This window comes from Quercus robur, chromosome 8 (genome assembly GCF_932294415.1).
Source record: "Quercus robur chromosome 8, dhQueRobu3.1, whole genome shotgun sequence".
NCBI lineage: Eukaryota > Viridiplantae > Streptophyta > Magnoliopsida > Fagales > Fagaceae > Quercus > Quercus robur.
This window is the reverse complement of record NC_065541.1, coordinates 63,188,724-63,206,680: the sequence shown is the minus strand read 5'-3', so window position 1 is coordinate 63,206,680 and position 17,957 is coordinate 63,188,724. Positions and strand designations below refer to the sequence as shown.

General features: G+C 39.0%; 2 protein-coding genes across 3 annotated transcripts; both read right to left on the bottom strand.

Moving 5' to 3' along the window:
• Positions 1-1,536: 1,536 nt before the first annotated feature.
• Positions 1,537-17,917, bottom strand: LOC126697578 (probable LRR receptor-like serine/threonine-protein kinase At3g47570). 2 transcript variants are annotated; one of them, XM_050394642.1, is made up of 3 exons: positions 17,504-17,917; positions 3,022-5,471; positions 1,537-2,186 (listed from the first exon to the last, which is right to left on the bottom strand). In XM_050394642.1, the coding sequence occupies exons 1-3, from the start codon at positions 17,725-17,727 to the stop codon at positions 1,741-1,743; spliced, it is 3,120 nt and encodes a 1,039-aa protein (XP_050250599.1). In that variant the 5' UTR covers positions 17,728-17,917; the 3' UTR covers positions 1,537-1,740. The 2 variants fall into 2 exon arrangements, with proteins under 2 accessions (XP_050250599.1, XP_050250598.1); XM_050394641.1 differs by lacking the exon at positions 17,504-17,917 and having other exon boundaries at positions 3,022-5,978.
• Positions 15,058-16,202, bottom strand: LOC126697579 (probable LRR receptor-like serine/threonine-protein kinase At3g47570). The gene has a single exon (XM_050394643.1). The coding sequence runs from the start codon at positions 16,043-16,045 to the stop codon at positions 15,191-15,193; it is 855 nt and encodes a 284-aa protein (XP_050250600.1). The 5' UTR covers positions 16,046-16,202; the 3' UTR covers positions 15,058-15,190.
• Positions 17,918-17,957: the final 40 nt, after the last annotated feature.

The following is a 17,957-nucleotide window of genomic DNA, read 5'->3' as shown; positions in this document are numbered from 1 at the left end:
TACTCATGTTTTAGTTTTAAAGTTGTAATATCTATTGGACAATATAGTATTTTGTGTTTAAATGCATTAATATTGTTCTTTTTTTAAAACCAAAAAATTGTCATATTTGAATGATATCTTGAATAATCACTAACTATATATAGTATATTATTAATGTCATCTCTTATTTATAAGCATTTCATTTAATTATATAAGTTATTCCAACTAAAATAAAATGAAATGAAGATTTGAAATAATATTTTAAACTACCATAAATAAATATTTGATATAAACTAAAATTAATAAAATTCTCTTTTTAAAATCTTATTTTCAATAGTTTTCCCGTGTATCGCACGGGTTAGCGACTAGTTATGTAGATTCTAGAAGCAAGAGCTTGCCTTGCTTGACGGTGCCAGAGGCCCAGGTCCCAGGACTTGATGGCTTTGCTTTGTGGATTGTAAGCCACTAGTTGGACCTTGGGTCCGCTCAATACTCCATACAGTCATACTTATTGGGCTTCTTTTCTGGCCCATCACTGCACACCTAAGGCCCACCATCAAGGACTCTTTTTTACATCATCTCTCTTCTTACAATTTGTTTGTGCTACAGTGTAGGCTCCCACTTGACATGGTAGGCCACGCATTCTCTTCAATTTCACATTGTAATTAGTCTGCCTCCTTGCGGATACATGTTTGGGGGGATAAGAAGTTTTTTGGAACAATTCTGTGTCATGTTACAGTTTTCAAGTTCTACACAGGTCTCTTGTTTTGATCCTTGGGTCTTTTTGGCAGGAGATTTCATTCTTGAAGCGACTTTGGGGTGATTTGGAGATTCAATTTTCCATATTAATGTTGTATTCTCCTGCATCTTTTTCAGGTCTACAGTTAGCACCAAAAAGTTTCTTCATCTAGTTCTTCAGTGAGGATAGCTACATATATGCCATATAGGTCTCACTACATTGAATTTGAGACAAAAACTTATTCCTTTTATTTGCCAAAAATGACAAATCTTCACGTACCCAGCTTACTGACAGTTATGTCAGATGTTCGTTGCAATAATCTTGTTTCACAGTTCTGAATGCATTTTAGCAATTGCCATTCATGGGACATCAAATGTTACTCTTAAATCTCTTCTGATCAGCAAAAACTAGATCATGGCAATGCTCTTCTCACTGCTGGAGTACTTCATTGAAAGTTTTTTATTTCCTGGCCTGAAAGAACACTGGTGGTTAAGCAACTTGGGCCTTGCAGTGGTTATAGTTGACGAAATCATTAGGAAAACATCAATTATTACAGCTGGTCAAGCCTTCACACATCTTATCAGGATTAATCATGAGGAGCAACACAAACTGATTAATCATGGAATCTATAGATGTGTCCAACATCCTTGATACTGTGGTTTCTTCATCTGGTTAGTTGGTACTCTGATAAATGCTCTGTAATCCCCAAAACATGTATCCCCAAATGTAGTTTCTTGCGGTGTGATCCAAGTATAAATTAGTTATTTTTGTCATTTCTTGTAAATTGATATCCTGTCTGGGGTCTAAACAACCGAATATGTTACTCCAACATTTTGATATAGAAGAAAATTTAGTTGTACAATCAAGATCATTAATCCAAAAAAAAAAAAAAAAACCGTAATGGCCAGTGTATTACAACTTAGGACATCACCATTTTATGAGACATTTCTCATTTGCAATTTTATTTAAGCTAATTTGAATTTGAAATGTAGTAGGACCTCAACTTGGATTCTCTAACCACTTCAAATCCTAGAACCTAGAAAAGCATTTTTTATTGAATGTAGTTCCTTGCTAACTTCCTCCATTTTCATTCTTTCCTTTTGGGACTCCACGGAACATGCAAGACCAATTTCAAGGACCAAGACTAAGCACTTATACACATTAGATTCCACATGGCCGTGGTTAACAATACCTTGAGTTTCTTCATCTGCTTCAATTTCATTCTCATTATAATATTCTCTAGCTGCCACTGCAGCTGCTGGCATCTCTTCAACTTCTCTTATAAGAAGTGCTGGGTCCACAATTTGAACAAGTCGTTCTGGCAATGCATTCCTAACAAAACTGTGGAGATTGAGATCATCTTTAAACATTTCATCAGTTGGTCTCTTCCCCAAAAACATCTCTAGTAGAAATACTCCAAAGCTGTACACATCTCCCTCAGTTGATACCTCGTTGCCCATACCATACTCTACAATTTATGATATATAAGAAGATTTTGCAGTTCATGTTATAATGAGATTTGGGATTTAATGAGAGTGCAAATTCATCTGATTCATCAAAAACCAAAAAGAATTTGAACTTCAGAAAGAAGGGTATGATAGATGTTATCATTTCAAAATTTCATGTGAGAAAAATGATAATTTCTACATTAGAATAGCAGCATAGGGTCTTTGGTGGAATTTTTTTTTTTTTTTTTTTTTTGAGGAACTTGGGAGGTAATTTTTTTTATTTATATGAAGCACAAGAAACATGGTTAATGGTTAGGATTATGACAATGTAATCAAACTATTTTACAAATATGGATATGTTGCACACATTAGGTACTGGCCTTCCTAAATGCCTTGGCTAGACCCATGTTCAAATAAAATCAGGGGTTCTATTCTTATTTATTACTTGATTAATGGTGGTTGACATGCAATGACAAAAAACATAAAACAAACGTTAGATCTGTTTCGAGACTAGCTATATCATATTTGATATAGTTGATTGACAAGCTATCATCACAACATATAGAGTTGAGGAAATAAATGCCTAAAAAAAAAGGCATGGCCAATGGATAGTCAATAATTGATGTTTGTCAATTAATCAAATTTATGATTTATCAAGGAATAAATCATGCCGCGAGTTTGTTTGTTTTTGTGTTGCATATTAATACAAAGAAAATTTTATATTCATGGTAAGAAATTTCAAAAATCAATTCAATATATTTTGGGGAGAAGTACAATTCAATATGTTTTGAACAACTATTACTAACAGGATCTATAAGCATTTTTAAGAAATTAGACAGTTGGAAAGATAATTACCTGGAGCAGCATAGCCAATAGATCCCTTTATCCCAATTGTACTAGTTTGCTTTTGAGAAGAATCAGTAACAGTTGAGAGGAGTCTCGCTAAACCAAAATCACTTAGATGAGCAATCATGTCATTGTCAAGAAGAATATTGCTTGGCTTCAAATCACAATGAATGATTGGTTGCATAGAATGGTTGTGAAGATAATCTAGTGCACAAGCAACATCAATTGCAATATTTAGTCTTTGACGAAGGCTCAAGACCCCCGAATGATCTTCCTTGTCTATCTTTAGATGCAGCCAGGTATCTAGACTCCCATTTGTCAAGAATTCAAAGACTAGAGCTTTAAATTGATTCCCATTGTAATCCATGCTTGAGCAACATGTTAATATCTTGACAAGATTCCTATGCCGGATATTTCTTAGTACATTACATTCAGCCATAAAACTCTTGGAAGCACCCTTTCGTTGAAGGTTAAGGACCTTTACAGCAACTAATCTTTCCTCAGGTTGAAGAACTCCTTTATATACAGAGCCAAAACTACCAGTCCCAACTAAGTTACTAGGAGAAAATCCATTGGTTGCCTGATAAAGCATTTTATAAGAAACATTTGGAAGGAGGTCTATTGTTGAACCCAAAGAAGATGAATTCCTTTTTGATTTTTTCCTCCGATGAAGAAAAAGAATGAATGAAAATAGAAGGAAACATACAACGACACCAATGATTGAAATTTTAAGTTTGAATGAAAGGGACTTTGTAGGTTTCATGACTTCAACAACACATGGAGGCAACATCAGTTGTGGAACACCACCACAAAGTTTAGTATTTCCGATCACTGATATAGCACTTGCATTTTTGAAAACTCCCTCTGTTGGCACCTCACCCTCGATATCATTGAATGAGATGTTCAAATCTTTTAAAAAAGGAAGTTTTTCTAAACCTTTTGGAATTGATCCTGACAGGTTATTTCTTGAAATATCAAGGAATTGGAGGCCTTTTAAGAAAGCCATAGATGAAGGTAAGGATCCTTCAAAGGAATTACCTTGCAAGCTAAGGTACTCCAAGCTCAAACAATTTCCTATGGAGCCAGGAATTTTCCCAGACAAATTATTCTCAGAGATATCAAGTTGGTTAATATTTTTCAGATTGCCTACTTCAAAAGGTAGTTTGCCGGTAAATGAGTTGTGAGACAAGTTAAGTCGTATTGAAAAGGAAGATAGACCAATAAGGGGGATGAATCCACTAAGATTATTTTGTGAAATGTCTAAGATTTGCAAATTTGGGCAATTACCTAGACTTGGAGGTATGCTTCCTTCTAATATGTTTTCTTCTAATTGGAGTATGAATAACTGAGTAAGGTTGCCTATGGATGTTGGTATCTCTCCTGACAATCTATTTCCATTTAAAGCCAATACTTGAATTTTCTGAAACTTCTCAAAAATGGTGGGAATGAGGCCTGTGAAAAGATTTTCTTCCATGCCTAAGATAATTAAGTTGACAAGATTCCCTAATGTTACAGGAATAGCTCCTGAAATTTCATTGCCTCCAAAATATAATTTAGTAAGTTGGGTTGACAAGTTACCTACAGATATGGGCAAAACACCTCCAAATTGGTTTCCACTTAAATCCAATGTATCTAGTTTACTGCAATTGGTCAAAGATTTTAAGAAATCCAGGCTCCTTCCTAGGTAATTGGAACTCAAGCCTAGCCAGTGAAGATCTGGCAGATTTCCCAAATTAATTGGAACTAATCCCGAAAAATTGTTTCTATATAGATCAAGGATTTGAAGCTCAGATGCATTGCATAATGAAAGAGGAATTGGTCCCGAAAATTCATTTCCACCAAAAGAAAGTACTTTCAGATTAGGGAGAGCAAGGCCAATGTTGGCTGGAAGTGTATCTTTAAGTTGGTTTTCTGAAATTGAAATGATTTGGAGAGATGATATATTGTAAAGGGAGGAAGGGATTGTACCTGAGATTTTATTGGCTGTAATGGTGAAATTGACTAAGCTTTTTAGATGACCAATGCTATATGGCATATTTCCCACCAATTTGTTAGATGCTAGAGAGAAAGATCTAATTGATGAAAGATTTCCAAACGATGGTGGGATTCTTCCTGTCAGATTGTTTGCACCAAGCATAAGCCTTTCAAGCTTCTTCAAACAGCCTAACTCTGCTGGAATTTTCCCAAGAAGTTCATTCCAACCAAAATGTATAATTCTAGCATTGGAGCAGTTGGATAAGATGGATGGTACTTCACCTTGCAATGTGTTATTGTTAAGATAGAGCTCTTGCAGTCGGAACAAATGACCAACTTCATTCGGGATTTTGCCATAGAAGCTATTGTTTCGGAGATTGATGATCCTAAGGAAGGTGAGGTTGCTGATGTAAGGTGATATGGATCCTTGTAACTTATAGCCTTGTAGGTCCAAGGCCGTGACTCTTTGATGTCGTCGGCCACACGTGATTCCAAACCAGTTGCAGTAGTCCATAGAATCATTCCATGAGCTCAACATCATATGTGGGTCATGAGTTATAGAATCTTTGAATTTAATCAAAGCCAAACGATCAGTCTCGTTTGTTGAAGCATTGGCAGTAATGGTGGGTTGCAACAAGTTTATAGAAAAAAGAAGAATGACATAAAGGTGCATAGGCCAAAGTGCATATAGGTTGGTCTGGTGAAGCTTCATTTGGTTTGAGGGGGCAGGAAGCTGGTAAATTGTTTGTTGGTGTCAGATATGCAACTGAACAATCAACTTCACTTGGTTGCAATTATGTAAGGGGGACGAGTGAAGATCTATATATAGAATATATTTTTGGTAAAGGTGGACTTGCAATGAATGAGAGCTAAGGTTGTTGGAAGTGGAACAGAAACACAATGTGCCAGGAAAGTCTGGGAAGGCCTTAAAGGCTTAGGAATCACACCAAGATAACACCATTTAGGAGAAAAAAAAAAATTATCGTTGACCAAGAATGACACCAAGAATGACCTCTCATATCAGCAGCTCCCACTAAGTCTTGCCAGTTGGATTCCATGGACGTCTCCATCACCTCATTAGTCTTCTAGTTAATTGAACGGAAATCATTTCACTCATTCATTGTATTGGAGTAGTGCTAGAGTTACAGCAATTGGTCATAGAGTTTAAAAATTGTAAATTGTTGTTTAAAAAGATATGAAAACTGTGGTTTAAAAAGTGTTGTTGAAAAACATGTTTTAGTGTTTATAAATCAAAAAAAAATATGTTTGGTATCATTGTTTAAATAACATGTTTTAGTGTTCGAAAAATATAAATATGTGTTTGGTATGTGGGAGAATGATTTAAAAAAAAGCTGACATCCCATACAAAATAAAATTTTTTATTTGATGAGGGCAGGAAGGTCTGATGAGAGGAAGAGAACTGAACACGGATATATCACATCAGGTGGTCCCTATGGTGTTTGAAGGTATTTACAGTATTGCCACTTCCTATCAAAAAAATGTTGTTTGTTGTTTGAAAAGAGGCCACGGGTGATTTCAAAAAGTATCATTTAAAAACCATATTTCCAACAACAATTTTCAAGCATCACTTAACACAGATATGTTGCCAAACGCGCTTTTCTATTTTTGAACACTAGTGTTCAGTGTTTAAACACTGAACACTAGTGTTTAAACTCGGTGATCAAACGGCCACTATGTTGCCCACCATGATTTATTTGCAGAGAATTCATAATTTATTCCCAAAATTTTAAGAGTACAACTTAATTGTAAGTGTTTTCAAAATTTTAATAAGAGGAAGTTATTACTTAGAGTACTTGTATTGTATCCGTGTTTGCATATATCCGAGCCGCTCACAAAATATTAGGGTATGCTCCAGTTCAGAAGTCATTTGTCGATGCTAGGCACGTGATCAGCACCAGCCATCCTCGGCTTCCAAAAATTACCGTGGTCGAGACAGGTTTTTTAATCTCCGAGGTACCATTTGTCCCAGAGAGCATCCCACTGGTGGACCTCTCCTCATCTCATCAAGTAGCAGAGGACGAAGGCGAGTTAGATCAGCTTGAGGAAGGGTTTGGGGTATTTGACCTAGCCAACCAATCCGAGGATCCTCCTGGTGATATAGGTGACACAGCCTTGTCCGAGGCGGAATTGTCATCAGTAGGCACATCTTCTCAAGCCGAGATGGGACTCAAGAGGAAGCCCCCGACCACCCTATTCGAACTCCTCGAGGGTCAACCAGGGAAGGATGCGCAGGGAACGCCACAACCCAATGCTCCTTCCCCACCACCTCAGCCCTAAACTGTCCAGACTAGGTCATCTTCCACAAAGTCATAGCCACAATCCCCCTGCCCCAAACTTCCTGCCCCAAACTTCCCAACCAGCTCTGCCTCCTTGGCCGGAAGGTACTGATTCAAAGAGAAAAAGGAGCCCCAAGGGCAAGGAAACCATGGATAGGGGAAAATCTCAACCTTCTAAGGAGAGGGAAGAAGCCCCGCGTGCAAAACAACTGAAGATTGGGCACCAAAGCAAGGGTAAAGAGACTGAAGTCCAATCTTCCCAAGGCAAGGGAAAGGGGATCGAGGCCCAGTCCTCGCCAAGCGCCTGACTTCCCGCTCCAATGCTCCGTGGGGGTCCACTGCTCGAAACCGCGTCCATGAGGGACCTTGGAGACGACGAGGGTGGTTACGTGGCAGACGCACTAGTGAGAACCATGCTACTTCCCACCGACATGGATGGGCTGAAGAAAATGAGGATGCAGGAGGTCTTCCTTAGTACGAAGAGGTACTTGGGCATGGTAAGGCTCTTGAAACCTAAAACTTTATTAACTCTTACTCCCGGCTTGATATTCACGATGTACTTATCTCCCTTGACAGGCTCTCCAAGCCACCTATAGGATGGAGGAAGAGGTGAACAATTAGAGTAAAGTGGCCGAGAATGAACGCTCCAAGCGCTTACTGGCCACGCGGACTCTTAAAGCTTCTGAGGACGACCTTGCCAAGGCCAAGACTGCCCTAACAGACGCTATCCGAGAGAGGGATAGCACCTCGGCGGGTTTAGCCAGCGCCCAAAAACAGGCCGAGGACCAAACAAAACGTCTGCTAGAAGCCGAGGATCAGTTGCAAATAGCTAAAGAACTGATCAAGGATTTAAATAAAAGACTGGTCACGGCAGAGCATGACAAAGGTGTGGCGGAGTATGCCCGTGACGAAGCCATAAGGGCCAAGCGGGAGGCCGAATTTGCCAGAAACGAGGCTGAGGCTGCCAAGGAAACGGCCGAGGATGATGGTTAAAACGCAGGGGTAGCTGAAACCCAAGCCATCCTTAAAGCCCAGATTCCCGGAGTATGCAGGCTTTACTGCGCCCAGGTTTGGGAAGAGGCCTTGAAGCGAGCTGGGGTGGATGCGTCTTCCGATTTGTGGAAAGCGGAGAACATATTCTACCCTACAGCCATCCGTGAGGCCACTCCCACCAGATCCATGGCTGTGAGCGACCAACACGAGGAAGGGGTCACTTAGTCGGAATCCGTACAGGTCGGCGCCTCTCCTGGCGAGCCGCCTAAAGAAGGGGAGCTTCAGGGTGTGATAGAAGCATCTCAGCATACGGATCCCGAGGTACCTAAAGAGGTTGCTGAGCCCGTGGCTGGCACTCAGATGCCTAATGCCGAAGAGCCAGCCATACCTGCCCAGCCCCTATAGGCAATTCCCCTTGCTGTGGTCCCCCAGAGCCCCAACGCCGATCTTGCTCTGCCTTCTCCAGAAGGGACTGTCCTCCAGGACACCGAAGCTGATCTCGTTCCTCCTTCCCCGGACGTGGTCGATGCAAAATTAAAGAAGTAGAAACCCCGGCCAGGCTTCGTACTTGTTTTTAGTTTAACGATTAACTTGTTTCTTTTTCATTTTGAAAACTTTGTAATCTGCTAGTAGATTGAACCTGTTGAACATGTATATGAAATTCTTTTCTTCCTTTTTCCTTTTGGTTACTTGTTAGTTGCCCTCGTCGATACTTACTATTGTTTATGAATTTTGAACTAATTATTTTAACACGTATGAGTAGTTGTGCATGCGATATATTTAGAATCATGTTTCAGAAAGTTAGCTTACCTGCTCTTGCAGAGCCTTAAACTCATGTTTGACCCTCATTCAATGGAGATATAGGCATTATCCGAGATGTCACGTGTAGTGTTAGGTCCTGCTTAGTATCCAGGTTTCTTTAAAGTAGTTGGTTTCCCCATAGGTTTGAGTCCGAAGACCATGCAATACCTTGGTTCTGTCCAAAACTTGATTTTTAAGTAGTTGGTTTCCCCATAGGTTTGAGTCCGAGGACCATGCAATACCTTGGTTCTGTCCAAAACTTGATTTTGATAAGTAGTTGGTTTCCCCATAGGTTTGAGTCCGAGGACCATGCAATACCTTGGTTCTGTCCAAAACTTGATTTTTAAGTAGTTGGTTTCCCCATAGGTTTGAGTCCGAGGACCATGCAATACCTTGGTTCTGTCTAAAACTTGATTTTGATAAGTAGTTGGTTTCCCCATAGGTTTGAGTCCGAGGACCATGCAATACCTTAGTTCTGTCAAAAACTTGATTTTGATAAGTTGGGGGAATTATCCCTTCGGCTATGGTGTGGGACCTTGGTTTAAGGGGATTAGCTCCTCGGCCAAGCCCCTAGAACCATCCGTGTTGCTGACGCTACAAAGCGCAGCTCCTAGTGAAGAAACGTAGCCCCTAGTGGGACTTTACTCTAAAACACTATATCCGGCTAATGAAAATGATGTGAAGGATTGTATCAACCCACCACCAGTGCCAAGACACAATACTTCCCCACAGACGGCGCCAATTGTAAGGACACGATTTGTAACGACCCATAATAATGTTGGGTTCGCATTAAAAAGGCCCAAACAATATCATTTATAGAGCGTGGGTTTGAAAGGTTAGGTCTTGATCACCAGACAGTGGATTTTTCGTGGTGTTCATACATAGTTAAATCGTGTTCGCCCTAGGAGTTTTTCTCCAGGAGGCGGGCTGGAAGGCTCTGGTTTTTGGCCATTTTTTTCAGCCCCCCTCTTGGTGCATTAACCTTCGCATTATATAGCCCTTCTTGGTTGATCTTAGCCCTCCACTTGTTAGTCAGGCAGGTGCCTACTTCTGTACCCGTCCCATCAGCTGTCCCTCCTTACTTTCTGTTAGTTGCGATGATCGAAGTTACCTTGTCTAGGCGTCTTTTCTCATTAACATGGTCAGGACGCTGGCGGGTGCATTTAATGCAGAGGGAACGTATTTAACCTGAACCAGCTTTGCACCGTACCCCCACGTGGATCCCATTCTACTCGCATCTCCTTCAGGGGGCTTTTTGGGGGCAGCCATCATCGAGACGTTGCTCTTCCCCTTGAGGTCCTGGAGTGCTGAGGACAGGGTCGTCCTCGGCGGTTCCTTTTGACACTTCGGCCTTTCCCCATTCGTCCTCGGCACTTACCCTCCTCGGCACGGGCCCCGAGCCTTAATAGAGCGTGGGCCAGATCATAAGCTCCCTGGACCCACATATCCGATTGACAACAATTTTGTCGTGTATTAAGAGAGTAAGAAACATGCAATTTAACGGTTAGATTTTCAAAATATGTAGTAATATTTATTTTATTGAGTAAGATTGTAGGCTTAGGCTTCAACCAATTTTATAACTGAATTTTGTCCATTTAGTAATTAAAGAGTACTAGCATAAGTGCATAATAAAAAATGTATCATAGTTTAGTCAACTATGCCCAAAACTTAGCCACATTAGACCACGCAAAGTTATCCACATTAAGTCATGCAAAATTATGAAAAAAATATACAGTTGCTATAGTAATCGTGTAAATTTTGTATTTAATTTTTTGTTCTTTCTTTATGCATCAAGAAGATTAAAAAAAAAAATAGTCAATGATGATTATTGTGTGTGAAGAAAAAAGAAACAATTAAAAAAAAATCAAGAAAATTTAATATTTTAATAACATGTAATGTAAAATAAATAATCTAATGTGGGATGTTTTGAAAAGTGAGTATGTAAAATAAAAAAGTAAGTTTTTATGCTAAAATAGAAAGAATTTTTTGCACAAAATTATACGAATACTCTTACTTGCTTTTTTACTTATCTAAGCAGAAAGACTTTTATATATATATATATATATATATATATAAAAGCGAAGAGTCAATAGTTTATTTGGTGAAAATTTCTTTTGATAATGTATAATCAATGATGCTATTTAGTCATATGACTTTGAAGTCTCAATAAACATCAAGTGATAAACAATGACCATTTATCGAATGAGTTCCACTTAATTTAATATTTAGAAAGAGAAATTTTCATCTTTCCACAATGAATTCTTGTCGAAAAAGAAGAACCAGATTTTTGAAAATTGAAAAAAAATTAAAAACAACTTCTTGTTATGTAGATTCTAGAAGCAAGAGCTTGCCTTGCTTGACGGTGCCAGAGGCCCAGGTCCCAGGACTTGATGGCCTTACTTTATGGATCGTAAGCCACTAGTTGGACCTTGGGTCGGCTCAATACTCCACACAATCATACTTGTTGGGCATCTTTTCTAGCCCATCATTGCACACGAAAGGCTCGTCAGCAAGGACTCTTAAAGTGATTGGACTTTGGACATGGTTCCATACTCCCATGAGGAACATTATAGCCTAATTGACAAACTTTGAAACATAAAGGACTGAGATGACAAAACTAAAACTAAAAAAAAACTAAAATAACTCATACTCTGTGCTTTTGAATGGAGAGCCTAAGGGCTTAATCCGACCAACACATGGTATTCGACAAGGCAATCCCATATCGCCGTACCTTTTCTTATTATGTGGGGAAGGTCTCTTTGTCCTGTTAAAGCAAGCAGAAAACAGAGGAAGCATTAATGGTGTCTCAGTATGCTGGAGAGCCCCTCAGATCTCCCACTTACTATTTGCTGATGATAGCCTTGTTTTTTGCAAAGCCAACATGACTGAGTGCTCCAACATTTGGAAAATTCTTCGGGATTATGACATGGCGTCGGGGTAGAAGATGAACAGGGACAAAACATCCTTGTTTTTCAGCAAAAACACGCCTACAGAAACCTAAGACTTCGTCAAAGAATTATTTGGAGCACAAATCATTAAACAGCATGAGCAATATCTGGGACTACCATCATTAGTTGGTAGAGGGAAAAAGAAAGCCTTTAACAAAATTAAGGACCAAGTGGGAAAGAAGATTGCCGGTTGGAAGGGGAAGTTACTGTCCAGTGCTGGTAGAGAAACACTTATAAAGGAAGTGGCCCAAGCCACACCGACATATTCCATGAGCTGTTTTAAGCTTTCGGACTCATTATGTAAGGAGCTTGGAGCCATGATTAGCCGGTTTTGGTGGGGACGAAAAAAGGAGGAAAGGAAAATCCCGTGGATCGCATGGGATAAGTTATGCAAGCCTAAGGCAGATGGAGGAATGTGATTCAAAGATTTAAAAGCCTTTAACTTAGCTCTCCTTGCAAAACAGGGGTGGAGATTAATGCATAACCAAAACACACTTTTTCACCAGGTCTTCAAAGCCAAGTATTTTGAGGACTCCACATTCCTTGAAGCCGAATTAAGGAAGCGCCCCTCCTTTGCATGGAGAAGCATTATGGCAGCCAAGAATATTGTGGTGGAAGGTACCAGATGGAGCGTCAGCAACGACAACAAGATCAAGTTATGGGAAGACAAATGGTTGCCAACACCTACCCACTTCAAGCCTGTTAGTCCGAGGAAGAATCTCCAGGAGGGAAGCCAAGTATCAAGCTTGATTGATCAGACTTTGCGCACCTGGAGAGAAGATGTTGTGCGTAATACTTTCCTCCCACATGAGGCAGAGGTTATCCTCGGCATCCCCCTCAGCTCATTCCCCACTGAAGACAGACAAGTTTGGTCAGCCACTGCAAATGGTTTGTTCTCCATTCGTAGTGCATACCGAGTTGCTCAACAACTCCAAGAAAACGAAGATATTGGCCAAAGCTCGAACAGTACAGTAATGGAAAGCCTTTGGAAGACCATTTGGAGCCTCAAATGCCCATGCAAACTAAGAAACTTTGCATGGTGGGCAAGCAAAAATATTCTTCCCACCAAGACTTGCCTCAGAGACCACCACATGCAAGTTGACGTAGAATGTGACATGTGCAAAGCAACAGAGACACCGGGACATGTTTTCTGGGGCTGCGGCTTGGCCATGGAAGTATGGACAATCCTCGGTGTCAAGCCACTTAATACCACTTGGGAGCCAAAAGATTTCTGTGACTTACTTTGGCTGTTTAAAGAGCGACTCCAAAATGCCGACTTGGAAGTCCTTATTGCAGCGGCATGGGGCATTGGGAACAATAGAAACGATGTCAAGCATGGTGGTTTCTCTAAAACAACAACGGTTATAGTCACAAATGCTTACAGGTACATGAAGGAGTTCAGACAAGCAACAACCATCACGGTCCCAAGGTGTGAATCTACGCAGGAACGGTGGAAGCCTCCACCCCACGGGTGGTACAAGATAAACATAGATGGAGCAACGTTTAAGGATGAAGGGCATTTTGGATTGGGAATAATAGTTCGAAATGATAGAGGAGAGATCATGGAAGCTCTGTCGAAGAGGATTCGTTTCCCTCTGGGAGCATTAGAAGCTGAAGCCAAAGCAGTGGAGTGTGGTATTATTTTTGCATGGGAGCTGGGACTTAGAGAAGTCATTATTGAAGGGGATTCGCAGGTGGTCATTCATGCTTTGTCTACAAAGCAACTTGCCCCTTTATCAATCCAGCAACTCATCTCGGGGACTAAGACATGGCTGCCAAATTTCAGGTCCTGGAAGGCATGTTTTGCACGAAGGGACTGTAACAAAGCAGCTCATTTAATGGCTAGACATGCTAAGGAAATTGAAGATTGTATTATTTGGGTGGAGGACACTCCCCCTTTTATTGTATCTAAAGTTAACTCTGATGTAATTTCTCTGGGTTCTACCTAAGTTTAATGATATTGCAGACTTCCAAAAAAAAAAAAAAAAAAAAACTAAAATGACAAAAGGTGAAACTTAAAAGGTGAGTTTTACATTTTAGCCTAATTTTTATTTTAAGATCAGGCCACTCATCGTGATTGCTCTCTATGTACTTCACATGGTAGCCCACGCATTCTCTTCAATTTCACCTCGTAATTAGTCTGCTTGATAAGAAGTTTTTGGAATAGTTCTGTGTCATGTTATAGTTTTCTAGTTCTACACAGGTTTCTTGTTTTGATCCTCGGTTCTTTTTGGCTAGAGATTTCATTCTTGAAGCAACTTTGGGGTGATTTGGAGATTCAATTTTTCATATTAATGTTGTATTCCCCTGCAGCTTTTTTAGGTCTACAATTAGCAGCAAAAAGTTTCTTAATCTAGTTCTTCAGTGAGGATAGCTATATATATGCCATAGAGATCTCACTACATTGAATTTGAGACAAAAACTGATTCCTTTTATTTGCCAAAAATGACAGAAATCTTCACTTATTCAGCTTACAAACAGTTATGTCAGATGTTCGTTTCAATAATCTTCTTTCACAATTCTGAATACATTTTAGCAATTGCCATTCAAGGGACATCAAAATGTTACTCTTAAATCTCTTCTAATCAGGGGTCCTATTATTATTTATTACTTGATTAGGTTGACATGCAATGACAAAAAACATAAAACAAAACATTAGATATGTTTTGAGACTAGCTATACCATATCTGGTATAATTGATTGACAAGCTATCATCACAACAGATAGAGTTGAGGAAATAAATGCCTAGAAAAAAAAGCATGGCCAATGGATAGTCAATAATTGATGTCTGTCAATTAATCAAATTTATGATTTATCAAGGAATAAATCATGTCGTGAGTTTGTGTTTGTGTTTTTGTGTTGCATATTAATACAAAGAAAATTTTATATTCATAGTAAGATAATTTCAAAAAAAAATTCAATATGTCTTGGGGAGAAGTACAATTCAATATGTTTTGAACAACTATTATTAACAAGATCTATAAGCATTTTTAAGAAATTGGACAATTGGAAAGATAATTACCTGGAGTAGCATAGCCAATAGATCCCTTTTATACCAATTGTACTAGTTTGCTTTTGAGAAGAATCGATAACAGTTGAAAGGAGTCTCACTAAACCAAAATCACTTAGATGAGCAATCATATCATTGTCAAGAAGAATATTGCTTCACTTCAAATCACAATGAATGATTGGTTGCACAGAATGGTTGTGAAGATAATCTAATGCACAAGCAACATCAATTGCAATATTTAGTCTTTGAAGAAAGCTCAAGACCCCTAATTGATCTTCCCTATCTATATTTGGATGAAGCCAAATATCTAGACTCCCATTTGTCATGAATTCAAAGATTAGAGCTTTAAATTGATTCCCACTGTAATCCATGCTCGAGCAACATATTAATATCTTGACAAGATTCCTATGTCGGATATTTCTTAGTACATTACATTCAGCCATAAAACTCTTGGAAGCACCCTTTTGTTGAAGGTTAAGGACCTTTACAGGAACTAATCTTTCCTTGGGGTGAAGAAATCTTTTATATACAAAGCCAAAACTACCAATCCCAACTAAGTTACTAGAAGAAAATCCATTGGTTGCCTGATAAAGCATTTTATAAGAAACATTTGGAAGGAGGTCTATTATTGAGCCCAAAGAAGATGAATTCCTTTTTGATATTTTCCTCCAATGAAGAAAAAGAATGAGTGAAAATAGAAGGAAACATACAATGACAATAATGATTGCAATTTTAAGTTTGAATGAAAGGGGCTTTGTAGGTTTCATAACTTCAACTAGACAGGGAGGCAACATCAATTGTGGAACACCACCACAAAGTTTAGTATTTTCGATCACTGATATAGCACTTGCATTTTTGAAAACTCCCTCTATTGGCACCTCACCCTCGATATCATTGAATGAAAGGTTCAATTTTTTTAAAGAAGGAAGCTCTTCTAAAGCTTTTGGAATTGAGCCTGACAGGTTATTTCTTGAAACATTAAGGAATTTGAGGCCTTTTAAGAAAGCCATAAATGAAGGTAAGGATCCTTCAAAGGAATTACCTTGCAAGCTAAGGTACTCCAAACTCAAACAATTTCCTATGGAGTTAGGAATTTCCCCAGACAAATTATTCTCAGAAATATCAAGTTAATATTTTTCAGATTGCCTACTTCAAAAGGTAGTTTGCAGACAAATGAGTTGTGAGACAAGTTAAGTAGTATTGAAAGGGAAGATAGACCAATAAGCTGTGTGGGGGGATAAATCCACTAAGATTATTTTGTGAAATGTCTAAGATTTGCAAATTTGGGCAATTACCAAGACTTGGAGGTATGCTTCCTTCTAATCTGTTTTCATCTAAATCGAGTAAGAATAACTGAGTAAGGTTGCCTATGGAGGTTGGTATCTCTCCTAACAATCTATTTCCATTTAAAGCCAATCCTTGAATTTTCTGAAACTTCTCGAAAATAGTGGGAACGAGGCCTATGAAAAGATTATGCTCCATGCCTAAGACAATTAAGTTGTTAAGATTCCCTAATGTTACAGGAATAGTTCTTGAAATTTCATTGGCTCCAAAATATAATTCAGTAAGTTGGGTTGACAAGTTACCTACAAGTATGGGCAAAACGCCTCCAAATTGGTTTCTACTTAAATCCAATATATCTAATTTACTACAATTGGTCAAAGATTTTAAGAAATCCACGCTCCTTCCTAGGTAATTGTTACTCAAGCCTAGCCACTAAAGATCTGACAGATTTCCCAAATTAGTTGGAACTAATCCCAAAAAATTGTTTTCACTTAGATCAAGGATTTGAAGCTAAGATTCATTGCATGATGAAATAGGAATTGGCCCAGATAATTCATTAGAACAAAAAAAAAGGTACTTTTAGATTAGGGAGAGCGAGGCCAATGTTGGCTGGCAGAGTATCGTTGAGTTGGTTTAGTGAGAATGAGATTTTTTGGAGAGAAGATATATTGTAAAGGGAGGAAGGGATTGTACCTGAGATTTTATTGGTTGAAATGCTGAAAATGACTAACCTTTTTAGATGACCAATGCGATATGGTATATTTCCCACCAAATTGTTATATGCTAAAGAGAAACTTCTAATTGATATAAGATTTCCAAAGGATGGTGGGATTCTTCCTGTCAGATTGTTTGTAACAAGTAGAAGCATTTCAAGCATCTTCAAAGAGCCTAACTCTGCTGGAATTTTCCCATTAAGTTCATTCCAACTAAAATTTATGATTCTAGCATTGGAGCAGTTGGACAAGATGGATGGCACTTCACCTTCCAATGTGTTCTTGTTAAGATAGACCTCTTGCAACCGGAACAAATGACCAACTTCATGTGGGATTTTGCCATAGAAGCTGTTGTTTCGGAGATTGATGATCCTAAGGAAGGTGAGGTTGCTGATGTGAGGTGATATGGACCCTCGTAACTTATAGCCTTGTAGGTCCAAGACAGTGACTCTTTGGTGTCGTCGGCCACAGGTGATTCCAAACCAGTTGCAGAAGTGCATAGAATCATTCCATGAGCTCAACATCATATCTGGGTCATGAGTTATAGATTCTTTGAATTTAATCAAAGCCAAACGATCAGTCTCGTTTGTTGGAGCATTGGCAGTAATGGTGGGTTGCAACAAGTTTATAGAAAAAATAATGACATGAAGGTGCATAGGCCAAAGTTCATATAGGTTGGTCTGGTGAAGCTTCATTTGGTTTGAGGGGGCAGGAAGCTGGTAAATTGTTTGTTGGTGTCAGATTTGCAACTGAACAATCAACTTCACTTGGTTGCAATTATGTAAGGGGGACGAGTGAAGATCTATATATAGAATATATTTTTGGTAAAGGTGGACTTGCAATGAATGAGAGCTAAGGTTGTTGGAAGTGGAACAGAAACACAATGTGCCAGGAAAGTCTGGGAAAGCCTTAATGACTTAGGAAT